The sequence below is a fragment of the Saccopteryx leptura genome, chromosome 2, assembly GCF_036850995.1.
Source record: "Saccopteryx leptura isolate mSacLep1 chromosome 2, mSacLep1_pri_phased_curated, whole genome shotgun sequence".
In the NCBI taxonomy this organism is placed as follows: domain Eukaryota; kingdom Metazoa; phylum Chordata; class Mammalia; order Chiroptera; family Emballonuridae; genus Saccopteryx; species Saccopteryx leptura.
In genome coordinates this window covers 333,885,251-333,903,154 of record NC_089504.1, presented here as the reverse complement: position 1 = coordinate 333,903,154, position 17,904 = coordinate 333,885,251, and the positions used below count along the sequence as shown (strand labels likewise).

At 52.2% G+C, this 17,904-nt stretch overlaps 1 protein-coding gene across 4 annotated transcripts in view; it reads left to right on the top strand.

Annotated features, from left to right (window-relative positions):
• ABR (ABR activator of RhoGEF and GTPase) overlaps positions 1-17,904 on the top strand; it is a 199,776-nt gene that overhangs the window by 113,854 nt on the left and 68,018 nt on the right. For 2 of the 4 annotated variants that reach the window (XM_066363591.1, XM_066363592.1), the window contains exons 3-4: positions 5,271-5,365; positions 12,416-12,601. In XM_066363591.1, coding sequence (XP_066219688.1) covers positions 5,271-5,365; positions 12,416-12,601 — 281 coding nt within the window. Of the gene's footprint in view, positions 1-5,266; positions 5,366-12,415; positions 12,602-17,904 lie in introns of all 4 variants that reach the window. The other 2 variants (XM_066363595.1, XM_066363593.1) reach the window with 1 other exon arrangement.

Below are 17,904 nucleotides of genomic sequence, written 5' to 3'. Positions count from 1 at the left end.
TACCCCTAGAATGCTGTCCTCCTCACTAGGCTTGGCTGTCTTTAGAGGGAGAAGACAAGCAGTCTGACTAGAGAGAGATGGTGAGAAAGCTCATTGATTCATTCAGCAAACACTGTCAGGCTGTGTTCTATTCAAAGCACTCTTCCTGGCATGGGGGAGGAGATGAGACCACAAGGTGTGGTCCTTTAGTTCAGGGTGAGGGGCAAGTGCACAGATGATAGAACTGTCATGAGAAAGTAGGGCCGTGAGAAGCGTTCTGATAAAAGAGGACTTAAGTTCAGAGGAGAAGAGACCACTTTGAGTTGAGTCAGGGCTGGACTGGGTGCACCTGCACACGTGTGCATGTACACTTGTGTCGACAAAGGGGCATTTCTGGAGAGTGTGCTCCTGCCCTGGGCTGCAGACAGTGTTGGCATGCTCTTGGGAGATAGACTTATCTCAGCAGCTGGTAGGAATCCAAACAGTTTTCTCTTTTCTATTACTTTACTTCAGGAGTACTTACTTTAATAGTCGTCATGTTCTTGAGCATGTGTCCAGGTGCTAGTCCTAGAAATCAATCCAGTTTTCAGTGTAATTTCTGAGGTGCTTCTTCTTCCTGGGGGACAGGTGTGAAGGTGGCAGTGGTTTCCTCCAGAGTGGGAGCTTGCTGCGTCTTTCAACCCACACTTCCCTTTGACGAGTTAATGATGTATAAACTAATCATAATGTGAATACTGATAGCAACATCACCTTCCATCTGTAAAGTGTTGCATACTTTCCAAAACTCTTTGATATAGTTCTGTTTAGAGGTTTGTAGGCCTAGGAGGGTTCTTTCATATAAATGCTGCTATTTAAGGGAACTCATTTGTCAGGAATAGAAATGCAGATTAACCCTTCAAGTGTTATTAAGTGCCAGTCTTTAACGAATTGTCTGAAATACCTAAATTTCTCTTTCATCTGCCCAGGTCTCTTCTCCTGCCCTGGACAGTGATGGCCATGCCTATGTCCCCAGTGTGGGTGTTTCCGGAAATGGGGGCCACATTAGGTGATGATTTGAGAGATGATCTTAGGTGGCATCTGGATATGTATTTTGCACTTTAATAGGTATATGTTTTAATGTCATTAGAAAAAATAGGATTTGTACATCTTTCCTATGATTTCAAATGTCATATGTGGGATAGGGCTGTGCTTTTAAGAAGTCAGTTGTAAAGAACAATATTAAATAAACAGCAGTATGTGAATATGACAAAACTGCAAAGGTGGAAGATGAACAACCGAAGTTTGAAAACACTCCTGAATGCCATGGGGTCCGCTAAAGCTTCAGACAGCCAGGAGCCCAGAACATGGGGGTCCACCCACAGAGAGTGGGATCTGGGCTTTGTCCGTCCCCCAGCAGTTGCCCCTGTCCTCTCTGTTCTTCTTTCATTTCTTTTTTTAAAGAGTGATTTGAGAGAAACATTGATTTGTTGTTCCACTTATTTATGCATTCATTGGTTGACTGTTATTCATTGGTTGTTTGTGCCCTGACTGGGGATCAAGCCCACAACCTTGTCATATCAGGACAATGCTCTAACCAGCTGGGCTACCTGGCCAGGACTGTCCTCTCTGCTCTTTATTCTGAAAGACTCCTCCCTGGTGCCTAGCGCTGAGGAGAGGAGAGAGTGGTGGGTGTCCCTGCATTGTCTCAACTCAGAGAAGCGCTAGCTGACCTGAGGCTGATGCTTGGCATGGACACAGCCCCAAGACCCAGTGGCATCTGCTCTTAGCAGACCCCCTGGATGCTCCTTGCAAACTGCTGTGGCCTATAAGCTGAATTCTGCTGGTGTGGAGCCACTTGGCCTAAAGTTCCGCATCACAGGTGGCTTTGCCTCTTCAGTCCTCATTGTTGTCTTGGAGGAGATCAAAGCTGGACAGACTGTGTCTTGGCATGGCCTAGGACCAAACCTTTGGAGGCCTAGTTTTCTAGTCTCTACTGTGGTAGACTAGGCCAGAGCTAGTAGCTAAGCCTTATTTGTAGGTGTTGTCCCTACCAGGCTGACTGACCTCTTATATTTGAGGGCCTTGAGCTGACAGACTTTAAAACCAGCAGATTGTGTAAAATGCTGGGGATGAAGGATCCCACTGTGGCTGCATTTCATAAGCTCCTCGGGCAGGAAATGGGGCCGGTGTCACTGAACAGGCAAATTTCCTGTGCTGGGGGACCATGAACACTTTAGAGAACTCGCTCTGGGGATTCTGGGCACGTGGACACCTCTGGATGGCCCTTTGGGACTGAGACCATCCCCCTCACTAGTATTCCCAGGGCCCAGCACCCAGTGAGAGGCGTGAATGAGTGAATGTTGAGCCCTGTCGTTTTCTGAGATAACCAAAGCCCCACAAGGATTGAAGAAACCATTGTGAATTTCCAGATAATTCAAAACCAAGAATATGGGTCTGAGGAAAGCAAAGAAAAGATGGAAAAGGTTTTTGGTGGCAGCCGAGAACAGGCCTCCTGTGATGAAATGCTCAGAATTTCGTCTCCCCTCCCCTCCACCGCCATGCCAGCCCAAACTTCAGAGTGAGTGTGGCCCAGTGTGCGGACTCTTAGGGGTCATTCCTTATTCCCTTTTGGGGACCCCTTTCATGATTGGACTCTGAGGTAGGAGTCTCTTAAGGAGTGGGCCTTGCTGAAATGGGCTGACAGGGGTCTGTGCTTATGCCAGGGAGGATGAAGGCTTGGCGGGGGCTGTGAATCACCCAGTCTTCACCCTGATCCTAGCCTCGCCAGCTCTACGGTTAAGGTCACAGTGTTCCCCACGTGACTTCAGGTCCTCAGACAAATCCTAGGTTGGCTGGGAATAGGAGGGGAATGGGGTGCATCAGGGGAGCGCTAGCCCCCAACACGGAGGGAGGGTTCACATTTGTCAGCAGCAGGGTTTATGTGATATGCAGGGAGGCCACCTTGGGTCTTTTAAGTCTTGTTTCCATTTGTATAACGAAAAAGTATAGCACCCACCTCAGTGAGGCATTTGAAGGCCAAGTGAGAGAGTGGGAAGGACTTACAAGCCTTAATAAATATTAGGTGCCCACTCGTTAGGGGTATCACATGGTGCTGGGCTCCAGGGAAGTGCCCAGGTGTGGAATACAGGTACTTCAAAAGCCCAACAAAGTCAGTGGGCAGGTAATAAGACAGGGTACCCATCAGGTTCTAGGGTCAGAGCCACAGACGACTCCCAACATGCCAGCTGACGCTGCAGGCCTGAGACTTCGGCTGTGCCTTCGAGGAGAAGTGGCATTCAGACAGGAGAAGAGCCAGGGTAGGAGAAGGCATCTGAGGCAGCAGGGATGACCAACGTCCGGAGGCTCAGACACTCCTGGCGTGTTGGGAAGACAGAGAGATCTGTTGGCTGTGGGGAGATGAGAAGGGTAGGGAGAGGCACAAGGAGCCACTGAAGGTCTTTAAGTAAATAAACTGGGCCCCATGTCACAGTTTATATTTGTATTTACTTGTTTTTTGTTGTTATTTTATGTCTTTTTCTTCCACTAGATCATAAACCACATATGAGTAGGGAGAGACTACTGTATGTTTCTTTCCTATTGTACCTACAGGGTCTGGTGGGCATTCAGTAAGTATTTGTGGACTGAATAAATAAGTGAACAAGTAACCTAACTGAATCCCCAAATAATGACAGTTTGCAGTGTTACTATTAAGTCCTTAACAAGCATCAGGTGTAAGTTGGCCTACTCGGAAGCTTGGGTCTGGCTCTGGTGTGTGGAGTGGGGGGAGGAGAGAGCAGCAGAGATCAGTGAGAAGAATCAGCCGGCAGGTTGGGATGTTGTGGGCCTTGACCCCAGCAGAAGGAAGGAGTGGAACGGAAGGGAAAGTCATGGTAAGAGATTAGCAAGATGGGCATTCAAAGCCAAATGAGGCATGATCTCCGCCATAGGGAGAAGATGAGAGGAGGAGTAGGCCACTTGGGGTCAGTGCCCTACAAAATGAGGCAGACAGGAAGTGATGGGGGAGTGCAAGGTCAAGGTTGAGGGCTGCACAGCTAGTACCTTTCGTTGTGATTTTGGACCCTGGCGACAGGAAAATACAGTTGGAAGTGTAGCTAAAAGGCCACAGGGCTGGGGTTCTCATGGCCACTTTTATTTTTGTGAGAGGAGGGGAGAGAGAGAGAGACAGACTCCCACATATGCCTCTACCTGGATCCACCAAGCAAGCCCCCTATGCTCCTTGGGGCCGTTGCTCAGCAACCGAGCTATTTTTTTTTATAAATAAATTTTTATTAATTTTAATGGGGTGACATCAATAAATCAGGGTACATATATTCAAAAAAAACATGTCCAGGTTATCTTGTCATTCAATTATGTTGCATACCCATCACCCAAAGTCAGATTGTCCTCCGTCACCTTCTATCTAGTTTTCTTTGTGCCCCTCCCCCTCTCCCTCCCTCCCCCCCCTTCCCGTAACCACCACACTCTTGTCCGTGTCTCTTAGTCTCATTTTTATGTCCCACCAATGTATGGAATCATGCAGTCCTTGTTTTTTTCTGATTTACTTATTTCACTCCGTCTAATGTTATTAACCGAGCTATTTTTAGTGCTTGAAGCAGGAGGCTCCATGGAGCCATCCTCAGCACCCAGGGCCAACTCCCTGGAACCAATCGAGTCATGGCTGTGGGAGGAGAAGAGAGAGAGGAGGGGGGAAGGGGAGGGGTACAGGAGCAGATGGTTGCTTCTTCTGTGTGCCTTAACTGGGAGTTGAACCCTGGACATCCACATGCTAGGCCAACTGGCTAGGGCCCCATGGCCACTTTCATCCTATTTTTTTCTACCTTGACTCTCAGTTTATAGATCACTTCCTCTGGGATTCTCCTCCTGCCCCTGCTGTGACCTCTCATACAGCCATGCCCTGCCTGTCAGGACTCCGATTTCCCTTCTTAACTGTATCTCCATTAAACTGCCTCCTCCACACACATGAGGCCAGGTTCTTTGTTATCTTGCTCATTATTATAAGATTGGCTAGCTGGATGTATGGATGGATGGGTATCAAATACAGAAATGTGGAGAAAAGGATGAGAGAAACAAAACAAGATATTAGCATAGGAATATGGGTGATTGCTTTCCCCCCTTTTTTTTTTTTTGTATTTGCAAGATTTTCTGTAATAAGTATATTTGGCATTTATCTCCTGCAAGCATTAGTTAAAGAAGAGATAAAAGGCAAAAAAACCCAAACCAACCCAGACCACTCAGGATTCTGGCCTCCTTTCTCACGAGCTATTGGCTTTTGGTTTGTCTTGTACAGGTAGAAGCAGGGAAAGGCCTGGAGATGAGGAAGCTGGTTCTCTCAGGGTTCCTGGCCAGTGAAGAGATCTACATTAACCAGCTGGAAGCCCTGTTGCTGGTGAGTATATGCTCTGGGACTTTCTGGTCCCACAGCTGGGCAGAGTCATGCTCCTAAACTACTTTTGGAGTTGGAAAGGAAGGACGACCTGAACCAATCCTTCTCTGAGGACAGAGGCTGTGGCCCTGCTCTGCTTATGGCTTGGCATCAAGCAGCCGGGCTCATTGCCAGAAAGGGCCTGTGCCTCTCAGCCCCCACTCTCCATTACTTGCTCTGGGAAAGGCAGGAGAAGCACAATTAGATCGGGGGTGACAGACAACTCCATCACCCATGACCGTGGCACAGGCATTACTCATCCATCTGTCCAGGCGGCAGTCCACCCACCGCTTCTGCACTGTTCTCTGGAAGTCTCTCTCTGTCTGTTGAGACCTCTGTCATTGCTGGTCCCGGTCTTTCCTTCTTCCTGCAATAGTGAACCATTTGCGCCATCCCAAGGCCCCGTGCAGGTAATGTGAGGTGGAGGGCTCTCTGTGCCATTTTGAGCCACGCCACAGCTCGGAGGCATTACCAGTGCTGGTCAACCTGGCCCCTACCGCCCACTAGTGGGCGTTCCAGCTTTCATGGTGGGCGGTAGCAGAGTAACCAAAGTATAAATAAAAAGATAGATTTAACTATAGTAAGTTGTTTTATAAAGATTTATTCTGCCAAACTTAGCGAAAATCCGACATAAAGTACTTGGTAAGTAATTATTATTATATGCTTTAACTTGCTGTAACTCTGCTTTATAAATTTTATAAAGTAAAGTTACTCCCCTACTTTATAAATCATTACTGTGGAACTGGTGGGCGGTTAGAAAATTTTACTACTAACAGAGATACAAAAGTGGGCGGTAGGTATGAAAAGGTTGACTACCCCTGGGTTGGACCAACCCCAGAGCTTTGTGCAGGTGCCTCAGTTTCCTCTCCAAGACGGAGGCATTGTTGTGAGAATCAGACTGGGGTGGGGAGATACTGATAAAATATTTTTAAAAGGCAGAAGTACTACACAGATGTAAGATATTTCTGCCTTTGAAGAAAGTGTTTATTAGATGTGTCTGGAGATTATGCAGAGTGGTTGTGGCACATAAAGTTCTCTTCACAGGTGTTTTGCAGTCTCAGAAAAAAAAAGAAAAAGAAGGAATAAGAAATGTAGACACAGGTCAGCAGAAACTCATTAAAAGAATTGTTAAATACACATTTATGTACTTATGAGATGTCACCCAGTGTTCCAGGGGACTCAACATTTATTAGCCAAGGAATCACTATTGAAATTTGCATATGCACTGGACTAGTTTGTGGTAAATCTCACCCGGAGTTTATTGGAATGCATGGTAATGTTTCCAGATGAGGGACAGTATGGCAGGTAAACAAAGACTCTGGTCTGGGGCCAGAACTAGGGTAAAACTCCACTCTGCTACTAATCGTAGACTTATTGCATTGATTTACAAACTGAGTCTCAATTATTAGTGGGTTGAACCAGCATTGAGACACAAATGAGAAAGACAAACCAAGATTAGAGGGTGTGGTTGTCATTACCAAAAGGATGCATAGTCAAAAGGAGTTCAAACAAAGGAAGAGGGACTGGTCTTTGAATCCCCCATTGAGTACTTACTAGCTCTAGGCCTTCCGCAGGTTAATAAACCTACATGCCTCATTTTCTCCATCTGCAAACCGGGAACATTAATATCAGTAAGGCAGGTCCTTATTATAATGTTGATGAGATGCCCTAGAAACTTAACTCTGGTTTATATTAATGAGCCTACGGTAAAAATAGGTTTCACTTAAGAGTCACAGAACCTATCGAAGACATTGAAGACTTATCTCTGTTCAAGGGGTTGCTGCGAGCATTCTATGAGTTTGTACGGGAAGCTCTTAGAAAAGAGCTAGTGTTAGCTGATCCTACTATTTTCTCCATTGCTAGGGGAGAATGCAGGTTCGGGCCTGTTTGTCTCTGTCAACACACCCTTTCCCCGAGGGAAGGGGAGGCCAGGTTCTCCGGAGAAGCTGCCACTCTTGGATTCCAGTTTGCGGTTCTAATCTGTCATTGGGCCTAACTTGAGTTTCCGTTTGTCCAGGCAAAGATGACAGATTTAAGGGCCAAGACAGTGCCTCCCAGCCTTGCTTTTCTAACAGCTCATACCCCAAAGGCAAAAACTGTGAGGCTGGGGCCCCTCCTCTCCCCGCAGTTCGCTCATCCCGAGCCCTTGATTGGTTCTTTCTTGAGTGAGCAAGAGAGGGAGGGAAGGGCCAGCTGGGGGCCTGATCTGTGGCCACGGGGCTCCAGGAAGGGGGGTGGGACCCTCACATCACCACCTCAGGTGGTGAGCCTCAGAGATGAGGAATCAAGCCCTCTCCACCTTCTCCTGGAGTTGGTAGCCCTTCCCTCTCAGCTACCTAGTAGTAAGCCCTTTGCTTTTTGGGGTGACCTGACAAAGGGGCTCAGGGGAGAAGGACATCAGTCTTCCTCTTCTAGCTCCTTTCTCCCCCGCCCAGATCCTCTCATCACCCCACCCCCACTCCCACAGCTCTGCTCCTAAAGTGTTTGTTCTCAGTTTAACACTTCCTGATACGCCAGCAGCTAGGTGTGTGTACCTGTGACTGTGTACACACACAGGCACAGGCAGGGATCCCACACAGGAGCCTCTCATCCGGCCCCATGTTGGAGGCTTGGTCGTCTGTAATCCTCCAGGTTCCTGGTGGGCGCAAATTACAAGTGGAGTGGGTCTGAGATGGGGGTGGAGGAAGGGAAAAAAACCCAGATCACGTAGTTCTGCGCCACCACCACCACCCCCCCCCCACACACACACACTGAGTGATGGCTGGGGTCCTGCCTCTGTCTGCAGCACCACCTGCAGCACCTCGCACCTCCAGGCCCAGTCTGGCCCTCCTGTCTCACACTCTCGTTCTGGCAGTTTGCTGTGTAGTTCCTGTGCCCATTGCTCAGGTTCCTTAGCTGTGAAATGGGTTAATGATACCCTCCGGCCCAGGGAGCAAGAGGTTGAGGTAACAGTTATTAAACTGGCCTTGCCAGCAGCCTCCAGGCTTTCTGGAATAGGAAGTGGGCCAATTTCTTTCCCTTGTTTCAAAAGGCAAGTTGGTGGAGGACAGAGCAGACAAATGGCTGTGTGAAGTCCCACTAGGAGTTAGAACCACCTGGCCTGTCTTCCTGAGAAGCACTTGATGGAAAATCGAGAACCAGGGTTGACTCTGAGGTCCCTTGGGGATCCTCTTTAAGAGTCCCTTTCTCCCTTAACAACACGGAGAGCCCCTGCCCTTGCCCTCGCTGGGGGACGGAGGAGGCAGCCGGCAGGGCAGCGTCTGGCAGAGGAGCACTGCTGGCTTGTCTTGTGCCTTTCACCCAAACCACCTGAGGCCTGCATTCTGCATTCGGAGCTGCTGCACCAGATAAAAACAGCTGCCTTCCAGGGTCTCCGGCCAACCAGTGGCACACACCCAGCGCTTTCCCCTCCCCCCGAGTGAAATCTGGGCTGAGACCATAGGTCCCCAGCCTTGTCCTGAGAACCATCTTATGGCCAAGTGCAGGCCCTGTCCGTGTGACCTGCTGCTGCTGAGCACCCATTTCTTCCCCTTTTGTGGGCAGAGTGGGGAGTTTAGGAGGAAGCAGAGCAGGGGGGCCTTGTCCCTGCGTAGGTGGCACATGAGTGCTTCCCCAGCGGCGGCTGAGAAATCCTGACTGTTTTGCCTTCCCAGGACTGCTCTCTCCCTGTTTCCTTCCCTCCCTCCTAGGTGGAGATTGCGCCATGGCAGAGACAGGAATGAGTGGTTCTAGGACTTTGTGGTGACTTGGACCCTCCGTTGGCTCCTGGGTAGAAGCAGTAAAGATAAATTATGACAGTGATCCAAAGAGGCAGTTCTGTATACTTCATGGAGTGCTGGGAGCCATGAAGCTGAGCTTGGCCACCCATCTGGGGTTGGGAGAACAGTATTCCTTTTTTCCTGGCTCCTGGTTTCTTCTCTTTTCCTGCCGGGAATGCTTGCCCAGGCCCCATGCCTCCACTTGCTCAGATCTTCCCAACCTTCAAGGCTTCTTCCTGTCACCTCTTCTATGAAGCCCTCCCACTTGCACCAGCCCAACCTTGAAACCAAGTTTGTTGTAATTTACAGTCCAAGTTGGGTAGTACCCTACCTTGCCTTGTCCACTAAAGTGTTTCATTTGTGTTGGTCTAGTTTACCCAAATAGAGTATAACATTCTACAGAGCAAGGGTCGTGAGTCATAAAAATAATCTCCTGAAAAAGAAAACTGGACCCCATCACTCCCCTACTTAAATCCCTCCAGGGGAAACCAGGTCATTGCTTGGGCTTAAAACCCGCATTCCTTCCCCGGCAGGATCTGGCAGCCACCCTCCCTCCAGCCGGCTTTAGGTCCCTCTCCTCCCCCCTGCCCACTGCGCACAGGCTCCTGGCTTGATTCCAGCTCCTCTCTTCCCAACCCTGCCCTGCCTCAGGACTGGGCGTTGAGGAAGTCTGCCTGGAATGCTGTCCCCTTTGCCCTCATGCTTCCATTTCAGGGTAAATGTCCCTGTCAGCACCTGTCTCAGGACGTCCCCTTCCTCCTCCCCTCCTTGCATGTGTTTGATTATTGCCTTGGGTCTAGTCTGTCTCCCCTACTGGATGGGAGGCTCCCTGGGGGCCATGATTTGTGAATCACAGAACACCACCCCTCCGAACTCCTCCCTCCCAGTCTAGCTTTGAGTTATTAGGCACTTAGTACATTATTTTGGGGGGTGAGTAGTAATAATCGTAGCAGCTAATGGTTTTGATTGCCTTCTGTGTACCAGGTGTGTACTCAGTATTTTATATAAATAATGGCTTGGCTTTTAATCTTCCCATCAGTGTTGTGTGTGTGTGTGTGTGTGTGTGTGTGTGTGTGTGTGTGTGTGTGTGTGTGTTTGTGAGAGAGAGAGAGAGAGAGAGAGAGAGACAGAGATAGAGAGGGACAGAGAGAGGGACGGACAAGAAGGGAGAGAGATGAGAAGCATCAATTCTTTGTTGCGGTACCTTAGTTGTTCATTGATTGCTTTCTCATATGTGCCTTGACTGGGGGGCTACAGTAGAGCCAGTGACCTCTTGCTCAAGCCAGTGACTTTGGGTGCAAGCCAGGACCTTGGGCTTCAAGCCAGCGACCATGAGGTCTTGTCCATGATCCCTCAAGGCAGGGGCCCTGTGCTCAAGCTGATGAGCCCGTGCTCAAGCTGGCAACCTTAGGGTTCCGAACCTGAGTCCTCTGCATCCTTGTCTGATGCTCTATCCACTGCGCCCCCCCACCTGGTCAGTCTTCCCATCAGCGTTCTTGAGAAGATAATACTATTCCAGTTTTACAAATGAGGCTGCTAAAGCCCAGAGATGCTGAGTGACTTGCCCAGAGCTATTAAGCTGGGACTCAAAACCACACTGCCTGGCCTGCACCATCCAGGGCGAACTTCCTTAGCAAAAAGCTGGACATTACGAGTTTGTTGGTTTCAGCGCTGAGAAGGTCAGAGGAGGGCTTCTGCTTTTTCTTGCTTTTTTCACCACATCTGGACTTTTTTAGAGCTGGGAGAGCAAGGGAGCCAGAAGTTAGAGAACTGTCTGGGTGGTTGAGTAGATAGGACTTCCTCTTGTGGACAAACATGGGCTCTGCCACCCTCAGAGTGAGACAGATGGGAGGGTGGAATACAGCTTGCTGAGGACTGTGGCTGCTGTGGCCAGCTCGGCCGGTGGGCATCTCTTAGAGTGAGTCAGTGATAGCGTCGGTCTCCGTCGGTGCAGGTGTTCCTTCCAGTCCTGCAGGAGTTGCCCATTTCATGCTAGAACGCTTTCTTGTTGAAAAGTTGACCCTCGGACACAGTGGGGAACAGCTCCGGTGAGTCCATACCTGCCCCCGTGAGCTCTTGCTGTCCCTGGGTCTCCCGAGTGACCCAGACTAAGTCAGAGGCCTCTTTCCACACGTCACCCATGTCTGACTCAGGCTTCCGTCTTCTAGGTAAATACGCCCTCCCCTCCTTTGCCTTCTCTGGTGGCAGGTATCCAGATCCTGTTTCCTGGAAGGCCTTTGGAGTGCAGTCCGGGCCCCTTGGAGGGCTTTGGGCTAGAGGAGGGTTAACCAAAGAGGGACTCTTGATCCTTTAGCATCAGTGTTTTTGTTTCAGCTATGAATTTTAATACCTCCCCCCCCCCCATTGTAAACTTAGTGTTCACTGATGAAAGGTGATTTAGAAAATACAGAAAATCACACTGAAGAAAATGCACCCAGGCCCCATTATCCCACAGTCCTATTGCTGGGCCTCAGGTGATGGCTTCAGCCCCCAGCTAGTGCTGGGGGCTGGTCCTGAGGTACTGCCTGTCAGCTCACCCGCTCCACCATCAGGCCATGGGGCTCTTGGTGTAGGCAACAGAGATAACAGGCAGGTTTCATCTTGCATGTCAACCTTGGCACTGAGAAAGAGCCGAGACTACAGCCAGGCCCAGTGAGAAAGATGATGGCGATCCCTTAGCGATGGTTGCCACAGGCACAGGAAGTAGGATGGTTTTACATGTGTACCACCCATTCGCACTCTCTAACCTAAGTGATGGGAACTTGAAATATCACCGCAGCTGAGACTGATCTTGAGTCTCTTCAAGACTCTACTCCCAAGTCCTAGAATCATGTTTTGGTCCTTAGTCCCTGCCACTGAAGTGCTACAGGAGAGCTTATATTGGAGAGCATAAGGCCATTGTGCCAAAGAGACGGGATCCTATTACACCATAAAGCAAACGTAGTGCAGACTGGAGGCTGGGTCCTTAGGCTGGGCCCTCTTCAGGGGACGAGGGTAAGGGAAATGTGTCCTGGAGCCGCTCCGTGGGCCTGGCAGTGCTGCTGGACCAGGCTCTGGCTGTCAGCTTCCTTCTCCGTCCAGTTGCACATGTTGGGGCCTGTGACAGCAGCTACTTAATAGGAACCACACATCAGGTGCTTTGCCATTCGTGGCCTTGCCTAGGCAGACCTCGGGCGGCAGGAAGGGCGGAGCAGGGCCCTGGGCCTGCTGACACGCTGGGTGGTTTGCCCTCTCTCTCGTTCTTCCTCTCTCCCAGCCCATGAAGCCCCTGAAGGCCACCGCCACCACCTCCCAGCCTGTGCTCACCATCCAGCAGATCGAGACCATCTTCTACAAAATCCAGGACATCTACGAAATCCACAAGGAGTTCTATGACAACCTCTGCCCTAAGGTGCAGCAGTGGGACAGCCAGGTCACCATGGGCCACCTCTTCCAGAAGCTGGTAAGTGTTCCGCGGAGAGAGGGTCCTTACTCAGGGCCTCAGTGGAGCTGCTGGTGTGGGTGAGGACCAGTCCGCCCCAGCCCTCCCAGTCTCCTTGAAGCTTTCCGAGTCGTGGAGGAAAGCCTGGGCCTCTGCATTACGGGGAACCTGGGCCAAGTGCCTCGACTCCTGGCCTCACCGTGAAGCCTAGAGTGTTCTAGGGATGCTGGAGTGTACATGCCTAGGGACTCCTGGCAGGGCACTGTGTCTCTCCCCTGCTGGGTTTCAGGTCCCTTCTCCCTCAGCTGACCGAGGGGCGTGTGCCGGGTGGACGGGCAGGGACTGCTTACCTGAGATCTCTGAAGCAGTTAGTTGGGAGACTGTCAGCTTCCCATCTTCTCTTGAGAACCCTGGAGCTGAAAGCTCTAAGAGCCTAGCCCTCCCACCATTGCAGGCAAGGGGAAAGGCCTCAAGGGGTAGAATTAATGTAGAGGCTCAGTGTTGGGAATGGCTGACAGAGGTCTTTAGTTCCCAGGACTTCTGTAATCCCTTGAGGACCCTCAGGTCAGGTCTACAGGGCCCCCACCTGGCTCTCTCGCCAGGGCACTTCCCCCCATACCTTCTGCTAGCCCAACAGGTGGGCAGGGAGTCAGTGGCCATTGCTCTCAGGTGTGAATGGGGGGCCGGGGAGCATTGCCTCTCCTCTGCTGCAGTGCTGGGACTGGTTGAGTGGCCGTCAGTGGCCATTGCTCTCAGGTGTGAATGGGGGGCCAGGGAGCATTGCCTCTCCTCTGCTGCAGTGCTGGGACTGGTTGAATGGCCGTCAGTGGCCATTGCTCTCAGGTGTGAATGGGGAGCCAGGGAGCATTGCCTCTCCTCTGCTGCAGTGCTGGGACTGGTTGAGTGGCCGTCAGTGGCCATTGCTCTCAGGTGTGAATGGGGGGCCGGGGAGCATTGCCTCTCCTCTGCTGCAGTGCTGGGACTGGTTGAATGGCCGTCAGTGGCCATTGCTCTCAGGTGTGAATGGGGGGCCGGGGAGCATTGCCTCTCCTCTGCTGCAGTGCTGGGACTGGTTGAGTGGTCGTCAGTGGCCATTGCTCTCAGGTGTGAATGGGGGGCCGGGGAGCATTGCCTCTCCTCTGCTGCTGCAGTGCTGGGACTGGTTGAATGGCCGTCAGTGGCCATTGCTCTCAGGTGTGAATGGGGGGCCGGGGAGCATTGCCTCTCCTCTGCTGCAGTGCTGGGACTGGTTGAATGGCCGTCAGTGGCCATTGCTCTCAGGTGTGAATGGTGGGCCGGGGAGCATTGCCTCTCCTCTGCTGCAGTGCTGGGACTGGTTGAGTGGCCGTCAGTGGCCATTGCTCTCAGGTGTGAATGGGGGGCCGGGGAGCATTGCCTCTCCTCTGCTGCTGCAGTGCTGGGACTGGTTGAGTGGCCGTCAGTGGCCATTGCTCTCAGGTGTGAATGGGGGGCCGGGGAGCATTGCCTCTCCTCTGCTGCTGCAGTGCTGGGACTGGTTGAGTGGCCGTCAGTGGCCATTGCTCTCAGGTGTGAATGGGGGGCCGGGGAGCATTGCCTCTCCTCTGCTGCAGTGCTGGGACTGGTTGAGTGGCCGTCAGTGGCCATTGCTCTCAGGTGTGAATGGGGGGCCGGGGAGCATTGCCTCTCCTCTGCTGCTGCAGTGGTGAGACTGGTTGAATGGCCGTCAGTGGCCATTGCTCTCAGGTGTGAATGGGGGGCCGGGGAGCATTGCCTCTCCTCTGCTGCTGCAGTGCTGGGACTGGTTGAGTGGCCGTCAGTGGCCATTGCTCTCAGGTGTGAATGGGGGGCCGGGGAGCATTGCCTCTCCTCTGCTGCAGTGCTGGGACTGGTTGAGTGGCCGTCAGTGGCCATTGCTCTCAGGTGTGAATGGGGGGCCGGGGAGCATTGCCTCTCCTCTGCTGCTGCAGTGGTGAGACTGGTTGAATGGCCGTCAGTGGCCATTGCTCTCAGGTGTGAATGGGGGGCCGGGGAGCATTGCCTCTCCTCTGCTGCTGCAGTGGTGAGACTGGTTGAATGGCCGTCAGTGGCCATTGCTCTCAGGTGTGAATGGGGGGCCGGGGAGCATTGTCTCTCCTCTGCTGCAGTGCTGGGACTGGTTGAGTGGCCGTCAGTGGCCATTGCTCTCAGGTGTGAATGGGGGGCCGGGGAGCATTGCCTCTCCTCTGCTGCAGTGCTGGGACTGGTTGAGTGGCCGTCAGTGGCCATTGCTCTCAGGTGTGAATGGGGGGCCGGGGAGCATTGCCTCTCCTCTGCTGCAGTGCTGGGACTGGTTAAGTGGCCGTCAGTGACCATTGCTCTCAGGTGTGAATGGGGGGCCGGGGAGCATTGCCTCTCCTCTGCTGCTGCAGTGGTGAGACTGGTTGAATGGCCGTCAGTGGCCATTGCTCTCAGGTGTGAATGGGGGGCCGGGGAGCATTGCCTCTCCTCTGCTGCTGCAGTGGTGAGACTGGTTGAATGGCCGTCAGTGGCCATTGCTCTCAGGTGTGAATGGGGGGCCGGGGAGCATTGCCTCTCCTCTGCTGCAGTGCTGGGACTGGTTGAGTGGCCGTCAGTGGCCATTGCTCTCAGGTGTGAATGGGGGGCCGGGGAGCATTGCCTCTCCTCTGCTGCAGTGCTGGGACTGGTTGAGTGGCCGTCAGTGGCCATTGCTCTCAGGTGTGAATGGGGGGCTGGGGAGCATTGCCTCTCCTCTGCTGCAGTGCTGGGACTGGTTGAGTGGCCGTCAGTGGCCATTGCTCTCAGGTGTGAATGGTGGGCCGGGGAGCATTGCCTCTCCTCTGCTGCTGCAGTGCTGGGACTGGTTGAGTGGCCGTCAGTGGCCATTGCTCTCAGGTGTGAATGGGGGGCCGGGGAGCATTGCCTCTCCTCTGCTGCAGTGCTGGGACTGGTTGAGTGGCCGTCAGTGGCCATTGCTCTCAGGTGTGAATGGGGGGCCGGGGAGCATTGCCTCTCCTCTGCTGCAGTGCTGGGACTGGTTGAGTGGCCGTCAGTGGCCATTGCTCTCAGGTGTGAATGGGGGGCCGGGGAGCATTGCCTCTCCTCCTCTGCTGCAGTGCTGGGACTGGTTGAATGGCCGTCAGTGGCCATTGCTCTCAGGTGTGAATGGGGGGCCGGGGAGCATTGCCTCTCCTCTGCTGCAGTGCTGGGACTGGTTGAGTGGCCGTCAGTGACCATTGCTCTCAGGTGTGAATGGGGGGCCGGGGAGCATTGCCTCTCCTCTGCTGCTGCAGTGGTGAGACTGGTTGAATGGCCGTCAGTGGCCATTGCTCTCAGGTGTGAATGGGGGGCCGGGGAGCATTGCCTCTCCTCTGCTGCTGCAGTGCTGGGACTGGTTGAGTGGCCGTCAGTGGCCATTGCTCTCAGGTGTGAATGGGGGGCCGGGGAGCATTGCCTCTCCTCTGCTGCAGTGCTGGGACAGGTTGAGTGGCCAGGCCTCTGCTTTTCTTACACTGGAATAAACTCCTGCTTAACTACTCCCAGGACTTTAAACTGCATGTTCTAAACAATTGAACTCATTGTTTCTAAAGTTCTTCCAATCTCTGTCTCAGTGGGTGCTGCCACCATCCCATTCTCCATCTATCTGTGACTCCCTTAGACTCCCCTTTGACATTATCCTCCTCCACCTTCTCATCCCTCATTCTTGCATCCCCCAGAGTCCACTTCTTTAATGCTTATGGCCACCTTCTACCAGCTCTGAGGCCCTCACCTGGATTACTGCCGCAGCCTCGTGAGTGGTTCCTGCCTCCAGGCCCACCTCCCCACCTCTACCGAATAGAAGGAGGGTTATCTAAACCCCCTACCAGCCCTCACTTCTTCCCTGCTTGTATCCCTTCAGTGGCTCCCCCTTGCCCATTAGATAAAGACCAGCTCCAAGGGCTGGCTTAGGAGACCCTTTGAATGCCACCCTCTGCCCACACCGGACCTCTGGCTGCTGCCTCCCCCACCCTCTGTGCTCGACACTGAACTTTCTGGTTTTAGTTCACACTGCAGGCACTCTCTGTTCTTGGTGGCTCTAGCTGCCTGAAATGTCCTTCCCTATCTGACCTGGCTTCTCCTGGTTGGTGCTCAGCTTAGAAGTGACCTCTTTAGATGGTCCTGGCTGGTTGGCTCAGTGGTAGAGCGTCAGCCTGGCGTGCAGGAGTCCCAGGTTCGATTCCCGGCCAGGGCACACAGGAGAAGCTCCCATTTGCTTCTCCACCCCTCCCCCTCTCGTTCCTCTCTGTCTCTCTCTACCCCTCCCGCAGCCAAGGCTCTACTGGAGCAAAGATGGCCCGGGCGCTGAGGATGGCTCCATGGCCTCTGCCTCAGGCGCTAGAGTGGCTCTGGTTGCAACAGAGCAATGCCCCAGATGGACAGAGCATCGCCCCTGGTGGGCGTGCCAGGTGGATCCCAGTCAGGCGCATGCGGGAGTCTGTCTGACTGCTTCCCTGTTTCCAACTTCAGAAAAATACAAAAAAAAAAAAAAAAGTGACCTCTTTAGAGAAGACTTCCCCAGCCCCTCAAATGCAGCCCCTGTGGTTATCCTCTTGGTGAACACTATAACTGCCTGTATTCCCAAAACCATAGGCTCTGGGAAGGAAGACTATATTTGTTTCATTGTTAGTCCCCCAGAACCAGCCCAGTGCTGAATGAATGAATGAATTTATGAATGAATGAATGAGTACACTGGGACCAGGGAGACTTGGAAGAGCACTGAGGGAGACATCACAACATCACAGGGCGGGAGGTCCGTGTCCTGAGAGACCTGCAGTATTGTAAGGAAAGCACAGCTTCAAGAGCTGGGTCACAGCGGGATTTGAATCCGAATTCTACCACAGATCACACCTGTCACTTTGGGCAACTTACCCAACCTCTCTGTGACTTGGATCTCTCATCTGTAAAAATGAGGATAATAAAAGTATTTACCTCATTGGATTTTTGTGAGGACTACCTGAAAAACGCTTGGAACAGAGCCTGGAACATAGTCAAAACTCGATAATTAGCCATTACCATTACTTGTTATTATTACTGTTATTATTAATAATATTATTAGGAAGCGGCATCCTAGAAGGTGCTGTTGCAAGGGAATTTCCCACTTCCGGTTCTGGCAGCCAGGGTACTCGCCCCAGTTCAGGGATGGTAAACACCCAGTCATCACTCTGGCCTGGCCCCAGGAACCTGAGCTGATTGGCTTGGGGCAGCTTCTCTTTAGCCCTCACAAGGGCAGTGATGCCAGACCTGAGGGTGGAGGGTGCATACCCCAGAGTGTAATGGAAAGGCTGTCTCTGTTTGTCTTTGTCACT